Source organism: Acipenser ruthenus, chromosome 8 (genome assembly GCF_902713425.1).
Source record: "Acipenser ruthenus chromosome 8, fAciRut3.2 maternal haplotype, whole genome shotgun sequence".
NCBI lineage: Eukaryota > Metazoa > Chordata > Actinopteri > Acipenseriformes > Acipenseridae > Acipenser > Acipenser ruthenus.
The window spans coordinates 16644928-16662282 of record NC_081196.1 but is presented as its reverse complement, the minus strand read 5'-3'; the positions used below and the strand labels follow the sequence as shown (position 1 = coordinate 16662282).

At 36.0% G+C, this 17355-nt stretch overlaps 1 protein-coding gene across 1 annotated transcript; it reads right to left on the bottom strand.

The window, feature by feature from the left end:
• Nucleotides 1-5942: 5942 nt before the first annotated feature.
• On the bottom strand, nt 5943-17272 carry LOC131737734 (NHL repeat-containing protein 3-like). The gene is made up of 7 exons (XM_059028623.1): nt 17037-17272; nt 15795-15941; nt 15466-15616; nt 14539-14739; nt 10398-10489; nt 10174-10283; nt 5943-6834 (listed from the first exon to the last, which is right to left on the bottom strand). Exons 1-7 carry the CDS (start codon nt 17121-17123, stop codon nt 6603-6605), a joined length of 1020 nt encoding a protein of 339 aa, XP_058884606.1. The 5' UTR covers nt 17124-17272; the 3' UTR covers nt 5943-6602.
• Between the last annotated feature and the right edge of the window lie 83 nt (nt 17273-17355).

The following is a 17355-nucleotide window of genomic DNA, read 5'->3' as shown; positions in this document are numbered from 1 at the left end:
GGTAAACTTTAATAAGGGTGTAAGCAATAACACACAATGCAATGTGTAGTTGTTCTGAGACGACCCAGGTCTGATGAATTGTGAGGCAACCAAGTGCTTTCAACCACCTAAGAAGTGGATCAGTATAACTGTGTTATAGCGTGTATAAAATGGTGTAGTATATATTAATGTAATGTCTGGGCCATTTAAAGGGAATATTTACAGGTCTGCTAGTTTAACTAACAAAAAAAAACATTGTGATCTAATAACATTTTAATTAAATCTACTTGCATGTCTCCATAATAATGACCCTAAAATTACACAATATACACGGGACAACATGACATATCAAAGTGGTACTTCAGAAAGGAGACATCCACCAAAGATTGATTGACTGAATCTTTATTGTATTTTGACAGAAGGACCAAGAGACGTAATATACTTTTTGGCCCGTGGCCTTGTCCATTGAGCTCTGGGCTGCCCATGTGCTGGCTGACTGAGATGAATGATTATTGTTTGATGATGCTATTGCCAGCGAGCAGGACGTGGCACTCTGGCCACGTTCCACTGTCCCATGTAATGGCTGATTGTAATGAAATGGTTATTGATTAATGATAGTCATGCCATCGGCAGGACCGTGGCACTCTGAGCCACCTTCCCCATGTGAATTGTTGAATTGTTATGAAATGATTATTAGCAGTTCCAGCCAGCGGCGGGGCAAGTGCACTTTGGACGACATTAGCCCAGCCAACATAGTTTCCATTAAAATAAACACTGTGCCAAATTATTCTACAATAGTGATATATTAGTGCGTGTATTTCTTGTCACAGGCTGCATTGCAGAGCGCTGCACGTCACTCTGGTGTGGGCAAAATGCGCTCTTCAGACGACCTTTTTTGGTGCACCAGGCAATTATGTCAGAGAAAAAAACTGCAGTTTACTGCAAAGTTTGTTATGCATAGTAAACTGGGGTGTTTGGGTGCAAGGGAGATATATAATGATGAGGCAAGTAAAAAACTAAACATCACATCAGAGAAAAGGTGAAACATGCACAAAACAAAGATAAACACAAAAAAAGCGTAAACTTTCATATCTATAAATATTCCCTTTAAAAAAAAAAAAAACATTTCACAAGTGAAAAAAACAGCTATCAACCTAAAGTTATAAGCAGGGTCAGTCCTTTCAGATTTGGATAAAAAGCCAAATGGCAAAACATTCAGCTTGAAGAGTCTGGAAGGTGTATAAATGGTACTGGAGGGATAACTTATCCTGATTTATTAATGCCCCCTAATTCCTCCAGGGAAGTTGGATATGGAAATCAGTTGAGGTTGCTCTCAGTGAAAATCAGTACTTTGAGCTGCTAACAATTGAGCACCTGTCAGGTCCACTGCCTCACCCATTGTGACTGAAATTGACTTGCAACTGGGAGACACAGCTTATATATTGTGACACCGACATACTTTGGCAGAGTGCTTATATTAATCATGCCTATGTCAGTAATAGAATGAAGAGAATTTTGTTCCCTGCATAATTGCAGTTACATTGTGTCGTACACCAGAGGGAAGCAGTCAGTGGAAGACCAGACTGTTGACAGTGTCTCCAATGTCCTGATTAGGTCATTGACCACAGGCAGATAACAATGATGGGTTGAGTGGTTGTAATTAAGGGTAATAAAATGAGCTATAAATAGATTCCTTTGTTGGGTGTGTGAGAGAGACTACCAGGGAGCTGGTGAGGAGAAGAAGAAGGAGAAGGAGGAGGAGGAGGAGGAGGAGTGACTAGGGACTAGGGACTAGGGATAATATAACTGTGGGGTAATTTTGCTGCGGAGGAAACACCGACGTACCTTAATGCTACTTAGTTTAGCTGTCCTTTTGGTTTAGTTAGTATTCCTTATTCGAGTTAGATTTTTGTTTGATTTATTTTTGTTGGTATAAAACCCCCTTGTAAATAATAAACGTGCGCAGTTGTGCTTCACTGTAATTACTGTCTGAAGTCTGCTTTTTACACTGTGGTCTGCCTTGACCGTCAGTCACTCTGCCACAATATATAAAATAATTCATGTCAGAGATGCTACTTGCAGAACATGTTATTCGGTTATCGGGTGGACAGGTGACAGTAATGAACACTGTGACGGTGACAAAGCACCAAAGGGCAAATGCTGAATCCAGAAAGAGTGAAAGCAAAATTCAAACTGAAAAAGAGGACTTCTATACTGGATTTTTGTTTTTGTAAGCAACAAAATGTTTTCTTGTAAGAATTGAGGGATTATATGCGTAAGAAAGTAGTTAACTGAATTCCCTGACAAACATTTAAAGCCTTGGTTTTTAGTAGAGATGGTATTACTGTAACATTATCCAGAATACTTTATAGCAGGGTTTTCTGACAGGATGTTCCTGGAGCCAGATAGAAAACAAATACACAAGGTGAAAAGTCCAGCTGTGTGAAGCATTCCATTGTTCACTTAAAATGACTTGACTTCAGGCAGCTAAAACATATTATGGTATCAGTGCAATTAGAAAGCTCATTTTATACCATGGATATGGCTTGTAAACTTGAAAGGTATTACTGTCAGGCTAAATCATAGATCTCCCTTAACTGGAATGACAATAACATTGAAATTAGATTATGCACATAAACATTGAATTGATTACGATATTGGGGTCTATTTTAATGTAACATTACCTTTGATAGGTGACAAACAATATGTTCCTTTAATTCCTAATAAGATGTATAACTCCCTTGTAAAACGTGCCTTGGTTACAGATGTGACCTTGAATTCTCTTTGTGACTTGTATGGTAAATAATAGAAATGTATGAGAAACTGAGATCACAAATGAAACCGTATTATCAGGAAAGATTTAACTCCAAGAAGGTAAGTAAAAAAGTTATTTTATACTTTCGTGAAAAACAGAAACATTCACTACAGGGCAGTGGAACTTGCCATCTGCAGACAAGATTCAACAAGGGCTCTGTGGCAGTCTGTAAGAGCTGCTATTACTGCTGTTGTTAATATAAGTGCCATTTAGAGATTAAGAGAGAGTAGAATGCAGCATTGTTCGTGATAAAACACATTATTGAAACCAATAATAAATGTTTAATTTGCAATGGAGTGTCAAACTGTATAAGTACAGGTTAGTAAAATGGTGCCATTTTCATAACTGTGGAGTAATTAATGTTCTCAGATGTTTCCTGAAATAATACAGCCAGTGGACTTTTAAAACTATTTAGTCTGCTGAGCTTGTTAAGAACAACTGAAAAAAGTGGGCCCTATCAACAAAGCTTCAACTTAACAGTCTAAAACAATGTAATTAATCTCAAATCTCATTTTATTCATTAAAACATTATACACCCAGATTATGGAATAGGTAGTACTGTTATTTCTACCAGTATTCCACATCTCTGCAATCCAAAAGAAATTCATAATACAGGGTGATTAGAAAGTATCAATAATATGGTGCATTGATGTGGTAAACTTACTTTCTAGTCACCCTGTACTTTGGCTCCCCCTTTTGTAGGAAATAAAACAGTACAATGAACTCCCTCCTTGTGACCAGTTCGAATTAAGACCACTCCCTCCGCCAGTCCCTTTCAATCTGGAGACGTCTGACATTTGGGGTTCTGACAAATGGGACCAGATCTCTATCAGAATAACTTTACTCGGTATGTTTGGTAGTCAAAACAGAGATATACCAATGTAACTTAGCAACCTGTTTCAGTAAACTGTACATCTAAGATATATTGAGTACTGCACCTGCTGGTCTGTCACCAGTTTTTAATAGTTTAGTTGATCAGTTCATACCGTCAGGATAACCAACCGCTGTATTTTAGGGCACAGGAGAATCCTCCTGGATTTCATGACCCAGGTGCTATTCTGTAATAAATGCTCCAGTAAAATCCAGATGTGGCTTATCTGGGGTGGAGTGAGGTATATCTTGATTACTCCAACCCCTAAGCATTTTATCATTTGCAAATATTTGCTAATGACAAAAGTATTGGCACCTTTACATTGAGTCTGAAAAAATATAATATAACTAAGTAAAAATGATATGAATTGATTCAAACCATTACACAGTAATTAAGTTGCATTATAAAGTCGATAACCAGTAATATAAATATCTGCTGAAGAACCTTTTGGCAACACAGCAAATGATGTCAAGACAAAGCAGTTGGATTCACATTTGAGAAAAGCACTCGTAGCAAACTACAACAAAGGAAATGGCTACAGAATAGTATCAAAAGAAATATGGAATATCAAAATCCACAATCGGAGAAATAAGAAGTACCACAGAACAAATTTAATTGAAATGCTTAAAAGAACTGGATGTCCAAAACAAATTACGACAACAGCAGGTAGGAGAATTGTCCGAGCAGCTAAAAAAAGATCCAAGATTAACAGCTTCACCCACAGGCCTTTAGAAGCATCAGTCATAATAGTGCAGGAAAGAGATGTACAAAGGAATCTGAACACAGAAGAGTTGTGTGCACGTAGACCTCGCTGCAAACCGTCTAAAATTTACAAAGAAATATGAACAGGAATCTAAAGCATTCTTCAATAAAATGATCTGGTCCAATGAGACCACAATAAACATTTTACCCAAATGTGGACCACAGTATGTTTGGAGAAAAAAAGGGAAAGCCTTCAATGAAGAAAATCATGTGCCTTCAGTTAAACATGGAGGTGGTTCGATCATATGCGGGTGTTCAGTTCAGGAACTTGAGACATTCATGTGATTGAAGATGAAACAAGTGCTGCCATGTATCAAAACATTCTACAGAGTACAATGATACCATATGCTCTTAGGCTGGGTTGGCAGACAATTTATCTTCCAACACAACAACAACCCAAAGCATACAGCGAAGTCAACTGGAATTAAGAAAACAAATGATAAAAGTTCTGGATAGGCCTTCACAATTACCAGTGCTTTTTACTGATCTGAAAAAAAGCTGTAACCAAGCATTGCATATCCAATCTGTCTGAGATTAAGGGCCAGATTTCACCAACAAGATGTAAAATACTGGTTAAGAATTATCATAAACGCCTGAAAGCCATAATAAAAGCAAAAAGGAGGACACACAATTCTAAAGCAGGGGTGTCAATACTTGTGTCATGAACAAATACCTGAAATTAAATGAGTTTGTTTGCTTTTTGATAAAGATTATTTGTTAAATTACTAGAAATTGTGTATTTTGCTTTTTGTCCTTAATCTGTTACCTTGAATTGTAGTATAAGAAGCCTAGGGTGCCAATACTTTTCTCTGCGACTGTATTTCATTAACTTATTTCATAACCAAATAGAAGTGTGCTTAAAGTGAGAAGAAAACTGTCAGTAATAGCACTGAAGATTAAATTACCTTTTATTGCACAATATTTGATTTCACATGTAGGATAAAAAAATATTTATAAAACAAACAAAAAAAAAAAAACAGTAATCAAATACAGTATTACTAAGGTCTTCATTGAGTCATTAAATACAACCTAATTTACATCACTTAATTTTAGGAAACATCACGCTGGCTCACAAAAATAAATTAGGATTTATCTTTAACAGAGGGTTCTGATTTTAGGGGTAAACCTGATTAAATCAGATTTCTAACCTGAATTGAATTTTTCAAAATAAACTGAACATATAGCAATAATAATAATAATAATAATAATAATAATAATAATAATAGTTTTTGTAATTACGTTACTATAACTGTACTTTAGGAGGACCATACCAAATGTATTGAACAAGCTTACCTTCCAAAGGGTTTAGTCCATTCATTTGATACTATTGTCTACTTTCTATCATCAATAAGTACTGCTATACATTTAGCTCAATGTATCTGGTGGATCATCACTTGCATGCAAACACATTACTGTTATGGAAACATGCAGTTGTTTTGTGTTGTGATGCATTAAGCCTCCGGGTTTATAACATTTTTTCAATGTTTTGTCAGGGAAGATACAATGTGAAACAAATACTTTTCAGTGAAGTTTATATGGCACAAGGACATGGCATACAGCATATTTTTTAGTTACACAAGTCTGGCACAGTTAAGAGTTTAAAACTAGTGAAACAGCAAGATATAATTCATATGAAAAACAACAACCAACAACGGTGTAACGTCCTACACTTACTGTAATATATGCAGTGTTCATTTTTCAAGCTTTTTGAGAGACAATATGCAATTTTCCCTTTAGCTACAGTGTATGAATGTGAGTGTCGGTGTACTTCTTTTTTTTGTGAGAGTGCTATTCCTGCAGTTGTGTTTCAGGTGACTTCATATCATATTTTTAAACAACTACCACCTAACCAATCCCAAAATACAGATAACACAAGATTAAACTGTGCAACAGAAAAAAAAAACACCATCAATATGTACCTAGCCTTTTTCCTTATATATTCTAGAATATAAATTCTGAACACAATTTCTTGTTTTGTTTCCTAATATGCATCTTTGATTTCCTACTTATCAAAGTTAACTCCATTATTATTGATTTAAGAGTTTGGAAGTATTTATTTTGGTCCAAATTTCAGTATGAAAGTTACAAAGTTCAATTACCCTTCAAAATTATAAATTGTTTTGCTTGAAACTTAGCCTGCAAACATAACAAAAAGAACAAAGAAAAAGACTGGATTTATGTATAAATTGGTATAAATTTCTGTGCTTGCTGTGCCCCGATTTCAGCCACATAAAGATCTCCGGTCTTCAGGTCCACGTCAACAAGGTGAGGTTTGATGTCTTCACCCAGCTGGATAACACTTACTATCTTACAGTACCCGATAGCTCCCACTGGTGGTGCTTCCAAGATAGTTATTTGATTGATGTTCAACTGGGCAACAATGAAATATTTCTGGTCTGGTGTGAGCCTGTAAAACACAGACAAAATAAATTGCAACAGAAGCCTGTTTTGGTCACCAGGGTTGTTGAGATGCAATCAGAGTGTCTTGAATGAAAAGGCAGATTGACTTACGTCTTTCTATACTGCTGGGAGGTTTTGTATTGGAAAGACAACAATGTGTAAGGGGGAATCAGAAACACGTTGCTTACTGGTTAAGTAATCAGGAGACTGTCCAATGACACATTTAAAATATATATATATATATATAACTGTCTTGTATGTTGATCTAGACACTATGATGGATAACCCGATTTATTTTTGTTTCTGTAGTACAGACTATCAAACTTGACAATCTACCATCAAAGGCTGACACACAAAGACAAGTGACAGATTAATAAAGGTCTTTATAAAATGGGTTGGATAAATTAAACGCTGTGATCGGCTAACCACATCTGAAGATCAAAACGTGTCTGGATTAAAAGCTTAAAAATAAAGCTTTGCTGCCCTACTGGCAGTTAAGGCCTTCAGGCCACTTAGATATTCAGCATATATATATATATATATATATATATATATATATATATATATATATATATATATATATATATATATATATTATATATATATATATATATATATATACATATATATATATATATATATATATACACAGACATGCTCAAATTTGTTGGTACCCTTACAGCTCATTGAAATAATGCTTCATTCCTCCTGAAAAGTGATGAAATTAAAAGGTATTTTATCATGTATACTTGCATGCCTTTGGTATGTCATAGAATAAAGCAAAGAAGCTGTGAAAAGAGATGAATTATTGCTTATTTTACAAAGATATTCTAAAATGGCCTGGACACATTTGTTGGTACCCCTTAGAAAAGATAATAAATAATTGGATTATAGTGATATTTCAAACTAATTAGTTTCTTTAATTAGTATCACACATGTCTCCAATCTTGTAATCAGTCATTCAGCCTATTTAAATGGAAAAACAGAAAACAGAAGGATAGTGCGAATGGTAGAAAAAGAACCAAGGATAACTGCCAAAGAGATACAAGCTGAACTCCAAGGTGAAGGTACGTCAGTTTCTGATCGCACCATCCGTCGCTTTTTGAGCGAAAGTGGGCTCCATGGAAGAAGACCCAGGAGGACTCCACTTTTGACAGAAAAACATAAAAAAGCCAGACTGGAATTTGCTAAAATGCATATTGACAAGCCACAATCCTTCTGGGAGAATGTCCTTTGGACAGATGAGTCAAAACTGGAGCTTTTTGGCAAGTCACATCAGCTCTATGTTCACAGACAAAAAAATGAAGCTTTCAAAGAAAAGAACACCATACCTACAATGAAACATGAAGGAGGCTTGGTTATGTTTTGAGGATGCTTTGCTGCGCCTGGCACAGGGTGCCTTGAATCTGTGCAGGGCACAATGAAATCTCAAGACTATCAAGGCATTCTGGAGCGAAACGTACTGCCCAGTGTCAGAAAGCTCTGTCTCAGTCGCAGGTCATGGGTCCTCCAACAGGATAATGACCCAAAACACACAGCTAAAAGCAGCCAAGAATGGATAAGAATAAAATATTGGGCTATTCTGAAGTGGCCTTCTATGAGTCCTGATCTGAATCCTATCGAACATCTATGGAAAGAGCTGAAACTTTCAGTCTGGAGAAGGAACCCATCAAACCTGAGATAGCTGGAGCTGTCTCAGGTGAAGAAGTCTCATTGATTGCCTCTAAAGGTTGTGCAACAAAATATTAGGTTAGCGGTCCCATCATTTTTGTTCATACCATTTTCATTTGTTTTCTTATTTACAATATTATGTTGAATAAAAAATCAAAAGCAAAGTCTGATTTCTATTAAATATGGAATAAACAATGGCGGATACCAATTACTTTTGTCAGTTTCAAGTTATTTCAGAGAAAATTGTGCATTCTTCGTTTTTTGTGGAGGGGTACCAACAAATTTGAGCACATCTGTATATATGTATATATGTATATATATATATATATATATATATATATATATATATATATATATATATATATATTAGTCAAACACTAACACAAATTAAATAGAATCGTAAACAAATTTAAAATAAGCAATTTCTTTGGATTTATTTTCTTTAAAAACTCTCAGAATTTTTATCTCTGTGACCACAATGACTTTCTGTAAAGCCCTGGGCTGAAATACCAAATCCAGCCAGACTGCAGGACCTGCAATCAAGGTGGAGATCGATGGTGTTGGATCACAAGAGTCAAAGGACTGCATATGACCACAAAAACAACCTAGGTTCATATTTTCAAGAATATGGTAGAAAATGTTAAATACATCAGAGTTTATTATTAATTGGGGATTCTGTTTTTGAGTTTTTATTAATTTAATTTTTCAGTTCTTATTTTTTAGCTAGTTTTTGAGTTATATGTAATTTTTTTTTTCAATTGTACAATACCTTCTTTCCTTTGCTGTCTTCCACAAAGAAATCCTTATAGTCACAGGCATATTCTACTGGGGTTTTTGTGTGTTTAGGCATTTTTTTACATTTCGCCACAATTTGCAATTCTGTTTTAAATTCCATGAGTGTGTAAATAAATTCTATCGTACTGTAATATAGCTTTTAATCTCGAGACCAAGAAAATCTCATTTTAAATCTTTAAATCTCGCAAGCGTGTTCAATACTCCAACAGAAATGTAGGAATTTGCTGCTACTCAGTAGTTGGGGTGGGTTTAAGTATTCAGAACGAATCAATGCGAGTCAGGAAGGAGGGAAAGTTTGGTTTTTTTTGTAGGTTTTGTAGGGGTCAAGTCAACGTAACCATTTCTAGTGTTTATTGGACATACATGGATTTATTTTTTTTGTATTGGGGTTGTTTTATCGTTTTTTATAGGTTGTAACTGAAAATCAGAAGCTGTAACCAAAAATCTGAAGTTTAAAAAAAAAAAAAAAAACACTAATGTAGTGTGTTAAATGCTAAGTCAGCATTTGCACTTTTATAAGACACTCAAAAGAACATATCTTGAATCAAAAAGGCAAACCTTCAAAATCGCAAAAGATGCAGAGACATGAGTACACTGTGCAAAGCATGGTGCCAGTATCTCCTCACAGGCCAAAGTCTGATTGCGTTCATCTGTTGGGTTATCACCAGCGCCTTGCTCAAAATTATGGTTTTAGGGAGATATTCTGAATGGAATGAAACCCTTCTAACACTATAAAACTAGCAAGAAGCCACAGTACTCAGAACAATACATTATCTGCTTCAACCTGCAACTCAGAAAACTGCATACAAAATCTCCAGTTGGATACATTTTAGAGACAGAAAATGCAATCCATTTTTTGGAAGGCCGGGGCAGCTTTTACCTGACAGAATATGGAGCGTTGTCAAAGCAGCTGCTCCACGATCCCAGCCAATCCCCTGTGACAGCATTAAAAGCCTGGATTCTTTTGTTTCCTCTGTCAGCAACCCACACCTTCGTGCAAAAAGAAAAGTAAAACAATTTAGCTTTTTCATTGCTTTAAATTAACAAAGGGTGTTACTTAAATTTGGCAGTGTACTGGCATGCTAGGTTTACATCGAAGCTTACTCTTTCAAATGAATCCACAGCAACACTGTGAGGGATGTAGAACTGAGCTGGTCCTGTTCCCTTTTCTCCATGCATCCAGACCACTTCTAAATCTGTCAATGAAGACAACAACTTTCACATATTCATCCTATCCTGTTTCATTAAACTGTTTAGAGCTAAGAAAAAAAAAATCTATAAAAATGGCCACACCATGCAAATACTTTATAGTTCTCAAATGCGTAGGTTTGAAAGAAACTTCTAGCAAGCATGTATGTTCATTTTAAAACAGGATATCTGTACTAATCATACATTTTCTCTGTCATTTTAGCTAGAGAATTCCCACAGGGTTTTTTTCCCCTACATTTTTTTAAAAATAAAATCCCTATTTTATGGTGCTATTCAGATGAATTTCTAGATATAGGAGAAAACCTCCCAACACAATTACTGTATTTACTCGAATTTAAGGTCGCACCTTTGTGGCCAAAATAAAAGTTCAAATTTGGGGGGAGCGACTTGAATTCGTGGTTTTTAGTTAGAGTACTAATTTACATTTGCGCCTGTCAAGTATTCTGGTGCACTTGAACAATACCAACTGTACACAGTACTGCTCACTACAGATATTACTCTCAGTACAGTACCGGTATATTAAAATGGCTGCACAGCGAACTTCATGAACATGAACTGCCTTGCCTGTCTTCTGTATGTGTCCTCTGTGCGTTACCATCGTTGGTAGCGTCACATGACCTGTTTGTTTACTTTCTGTTTTGTGTTTAATAAATTCTGCAATGTGGTTACCCACACGTGACAGGAGTACTTGTCACAATACTGTTTAAATGCTGATCAATGTGAAAGTATCTTCATAAAAGTACTATATATTGATGTTCAATTCAAATTTGCCTGTTTTGTCATTATTATACAGAAAAATGCCAAACCCTATTATAGTGAACACTGTGATATAATGAACATTTCTCCAGGTCACATGGGGGTTAGCCTGTACATGTACATATATTTATACAGACGTGCTCAAATTTGTTGGTACCCCTCCACAAAAAACGAAGAATGCACAATTTTCTCTGAAATAACTTGAAACTGACAAAAGTAATTGGCATCCACCATTGTTTATTCCATATTTAATAGAAATCAGACTTTGCTTTTGATTTTTTATTCAACATAATATTGTAAATAAGAAAACAAATGAAAATGGCATGGACAAAAATGATGGGACGGCTAACCTAATATTTTGTTGCACAACCTTTAGAGGCAATCACTGCAATCAAACGTTTTCTGTAGCTCTCAATGAGACTTCTGTACCTGTTAACAGGTAGTTTGGCCCACTCTTCCTGAGCAAACTGCTCCAGCTGTCTCAGGTTTGATGGGTGCCTTCTCCAGACTGCAAGTTTCAGCTCTCCACATAGATGTTCGATAGGATTCAGATCAGGACTCATAGAAGGCCACTTCAGAATAGTCCAATGTTTTGTTCTTATCCATTCTTGGGTGCTTTTAGCTGTGTGTTTTGGGTCATTATCCTGTTGGAGGACCCATGACCTGCGACTGAGACAGAGCTTTCTGACACTGGGCAGTACGTTTCGCTCCAGAATGCCTTGATAGTCTTGAGATTTCATTGTGCCCTGCACAGATTCAAGGCACCCTGTGCCAGGCGCAGCAAAGCAGCCCCAAAACATAACCGAGCCTCCTCCATGTTTCACTGTAGGCATGGTGTTCTTTTCTTTGAAAGCTTCATTTTTTCGTCTGTGAACATAGAGCTGATGTGACTTGCCAAAAAGCTCCAGTTTTGACTCATCTGTCCAAAGGACATTCTCCCAGAAGGATTGTGGCTTGTCAATATGCATTTTAGCAAATTCCAGTCTGGCTTTTTTATGTTTTTCTGTCAAAAGTGGAGTCCTCCTGGGTCTTCTTCCATGGAGCCCACTTTCGCTCAAAAAGCGACGGATGGTGCGATCAGAAACTGACGTACCTTCACCTTGGAGTTCAGCTTGTATCTCTTTGGCAGTTATCCTTGGTTCTTTTTCTACCATTCGCACTATCCTTTGTTCAATCTGGGGCCGATTTTCCTCTTGCGGCCACGCCCAGGGAGGTTGGCTACAGTTCCATGGACCTTAAACTTCTTAATAATATTTGCAACTTTTGTCACAGGAACATCAAGCTGCTTGGAGATGGTCTTGTAGCCTTTACCTTTACCATGCTTGTCTATTATTTTCTTTCTGATCTCCTCAGACAACTCTCTCCTTTGCTTTCTCTGGTCCATGTTCAGTGTGGTGCACACAATGATACCAAACAGCACAGTGACTACTTTTCTCCATTTAAATAGGCTGAATGACTGATTACAAGATTGGAGACATGTGTGATACTAATTAAAGAAACTAATTAGTTTGAAATATCACTATAATCCAATTATTTATTATCTTTTCTAAGGGGTACCAACAAATGTGTCCAGGCCATTTTAGAATATCTTTGTAGAATAAGCAATTATTCAACTATTTTCACAGCTTCTTTGCTTTATTCTATGACATACCAAAGGCATGCAAGTATACATGATAAAATAGCTTTTAATTTCATCACTTTTCAGGAGGAATGAAGCATAATGAGCTGTAAGGGTCCCAACAAATTTGAGCACATCTATATATATATATATTATATATATATATATACACACACACATACATACACACACACACACACACACACACACACACACACACCGGTACCCAAGGCTTGCGGTTGGGCCTCTATCTGAACAAATATTTGAAATTGCTTAAGTGATTTTTTTTTTTTTTTTATACAAAGATGGTTTGTTAGACTACCAGAAATTGTGAATTTTAGTCATATTCAGTAGTGGCTAATGTTCAGCAAATGCATGTATTTAACATGCTATCATGAACCTATTTTTTATTGAATGTATGGTGCCTATACTTTTGTCTGTAACCATATATAAACGTCACTCTCATGTGCAAAACTGTATTTGGGTATTGGATGAAGGTAGTAGTGCAGTAAATCACTGTTATTTCCCTACAGGATGTGAATTGTGAGGCAGTGAATTATTAAAGCTATCTGTAGTTCGCATAATGGTTCTTGAATGATAAATATATGTGACTTATATTATAGTTACAGTAGTTACATTGTGTGAAAAACTGCTCTTGTAATTTAGGTTTCTATTCACCATTCTAGCTTACAGTGTAAGTAGCGGGGTTCCAAAAAATATAGCGTCCCATGTCCCCACGTGTTGCTACACCTGTTTAAATAACATACCTGTAATTTTTCTTTTCATTAAGATCCTGACAACTTTTTACACTTATAACTTTAAAGTCTGTTTCAAAGCTCTTTTCAAAATGTCTGATCTAGTGCACTGGGATTTTAGATCTGTCCTCTAAATCACTACAGGAAGAGCGAGTAAAACAAAAACAAAATAAACAAAAATCATTATTAATCGTTATTGCTGTGTTATCTGTTTGACAATGTGGGCAATAATCCTTAAACTATCAGTGCACTAGAGCGGACATTTTGAAAAGAGCTTTGAAACAGACTTTAAAGTTATAGGTGTAAAAAGTTGTCAGGATGTTAACAAATGAAAAGAAAAATTACAGGTATGTTATTTAAACAGTTGAAAGCAACACGTGAGGACATGCAACGCTATATTTTTCAGAACCCTGCTACTTACTCTTTAACAAGTGTGCGATGATTTGAAAATAAATACACACCTTTATAATAGTGGCGGCAGGAAACACACACAGTTGCTGATTGTTATTACAAAGTATTTCCCCAGAATGTGTTTATATTTGACATTGTTTCTAGGTAATCCCCACGAAGGGCATCAAATGGTCTTTAATTAACTAGTTTTAATACCCATGTTACCCTCTTGCATGTCACACACAATAGGTCACCATGACTGTATATTTACATGTTCATACAAAGTTTGATCAAATTCAGGAAACTGGTTCTGAAAACATGACCTACCAAGTAGATGCCAGAAATCATTTGTCACAAGATCACCATGACCTTGATTTTCGTGAGCGTTTGTGAAGGAATGTCCATTTCAAGTTCAATTACAACTGGAAGAAGTTTTTAAAGTAGATCTAGAAAAGTGTGACTTATGCATGAACGAACATCGCCAGGGCATAACCACAAGATAAAAGAATGACTGTACCTTTTGACAGCTTAATAAGCCTGTTGTTTAATCCTCCATCTCCATCAACAATGTAGACCTCTCCAGAGCTATGAACAAATATCTCAGCTGGCTGGTCAAACTGAAGTGGGTTCACATCTGTTCCAGCTTTTCCTGCTGACCCCAGAACCTGAATCAGTTCACCTGAGGGGGTATACTGCTTGATGGTGTGCCCATACTTTCCTGTTAAAGAAAGGCAAAGTATAAATCATTTACACACAAAAGTGACTGTATCAATATTCTCTTACTGCCATTATAGGCAAGTTTATCATCTCTTATCTAGTCACAGTACTGACTCCAGCCAAGTTAGGATAAAGGATGCAGACAAACTAGTTTGGCTTTATACACAGGTCGAAACTGTGGCAAAAATGTCATAACACTTAAAGGGATTAGCCAAAAAGTTGGTTTACTTGGCTTACAGTATCATATAGTTTAATGTATGTGATGGGGACAAAGTCTCTACAATGCCACTTCTATTTTTTTTTTTCTTGCTTTTATGAGACCCTGCATGTTACAAATCAAGTGCCTAAGCACTATGCTCAAAGCAGTGATATCTAAACATCAAAATACCAAATGGAGGGCATTAGTATTAGTAATAAAGGGTTTGAAATGTGTGTGTGTGTGTGTGTGTGTGTGTGTGTGTGTGTATGTGTATATGTGTGTGTGTGTGTGTGTGTGTATGTGTATGTGTATATATGTGTGTGTGTGTGTGTGTGTGTGTGTGTGTGTGTGTGTGTGTCTTTCTATCATTTTAAACTTAAACCTCTCTACAATTGTAGTGTGCAAATTGATATTTTACTAATTTTATTTTATTGTTTCCAAAGAGACAAATCATCCCTGATCAAATTTCTATATGGCAATGAACTAAGCTTCATGTCCCCCACCACTCCTTTCTCAAATGAGACTTACCATTTCCAACATCAGTGATCCATATAGATGGATTAGAGGAGGCATTGGCTATAAATATACCATGAGGCATTTCAATTGATGAAGTATTCCAGGCCTGAAGAAAATATCCCTCCCTGGTAAACACGAGAACCTTTGGCACATTATCCCCTCTCTGGAAATACATCAGACAGTATCATTAATAATGTGCTTTAGTATGCTATGGTTTGGCATGAATATATATATATATATATATATATATATATATATATATATATATATATATATAGTTTTATAGCTTGTTGAGTTCATTTGAGACAAAACCAGTTTATAAAATAATCCATAAAACTTACTTGGGCAACATAAATGACACCGTTCACGGGGTTAACAGCAACAGCAAACACTTGGCCAGTGAAGAGTTCTGGAAGGTTTGGCCAGGAAACATCCAGTTTGTAAAAAGGTTTGGGATTTAGTCCATGGTCCCTCGCTGCATCACAGAACTACACAAAAGTGATAAATACAAATAGACATTACAAACCCTATCCCAGCACAGCTGTAACAAATAAATAAATAAACAAAAGCTATCACTGGAACATGAAAAACGTCACCATGACTTATATCATCAAAACTGATGAAGCACTTCTCTAGATATATGTAAGTAAGTGTGACAAAGGGAGAAACAGACAGACATAGACAGACATATACCCCCCAGATTATGTTGAAATGCCTCTCGTTTTGGAGTGATTTTTAAGGACCTAAAATGTTATTTAGAATGTCAGTAGCCCTACGAATACTTCTGTACATATAGGCAGTTATGTTTTCTGTAGAATTCATGCTAAATAACTATTACAGCTTTGGTATTGTTGTGGTGCCGGGAGCCTCAAAATTGAAAAGTTGTTCGATTATCAAATTCCCTGAGTGATTTTTTTTTTTTATATAAAGAAATCCAAGTGCTTGTTCTTTCTAGCTTATGCCTGTTCATAACGTAATTGGCTTTCTGTATGCAGCTCTGCAGCTGTCTACCTACTTTACTGTCTGATTTAATGACCCCACAAAATAGTTTCAGGATGAAAGCCATTTTTAAAGACAGCAAAGAAGTAGAAATAAGAGGTTAACAGTACATCTGTAGCCCTGTGACAAACATTTTCAATTTTGATACCCCAGCACCACAACAATACCAAAACGTTACTATTTTGCAAGAATTCTACAGCAGGCTTAACTGCCTATCTGTACAGAAGCACAGGGCTACTGACATTCTAATACCATTTTTAAATGAAAATCACTTCAAAACGAGACGCATTTCTAATTTTAATCTGAAATTCAGAACAGGTAGATGGATTCATAAGGGCACTGAATGCAAATCACCACTGCAGACACAGGTCCTAAATTGTAGTGTAACTTAATTATTTAATTAGCTGAAGGAACGCTTAACTTAAGAAATAATATTTACTGATCATAACTATTATTCTCTTTAAATTCACGGGATACATACACTTCCCCATGCATGAACCCTTACGGCAAATTGAGGAAGCATCTTGTGATCAATATTAAGAAATAAACCAAGAATTGCGGTAGATACTTGAAATGTTGCCCACCTGTTGATCAGAACTGAAGTATATCGCTACCACTAATAAAAGGAAAAAAATCACAGGCATCATGAACTTTGTAATTTTTTTAGTCATTTAAAAATCTTCTCTTTTTCATTCTCAGGGCTTCGTTGAAATCAGAAGCGCCCTCCTCTTTTTTTTTTTTTTTTTGTTGTTGTCTTGTCATAAAGGAGTATGATCAACCACAACGTCAATATGCCTGGTTCTGTTGTTAATGTAGGGTTGTCTAGCTCATTGCCTGTGCAAAAATGTGCATGTGTTATTTATCAATACCTTCTCTAAAAACACGAAAAGTGTTTTTTTCTTT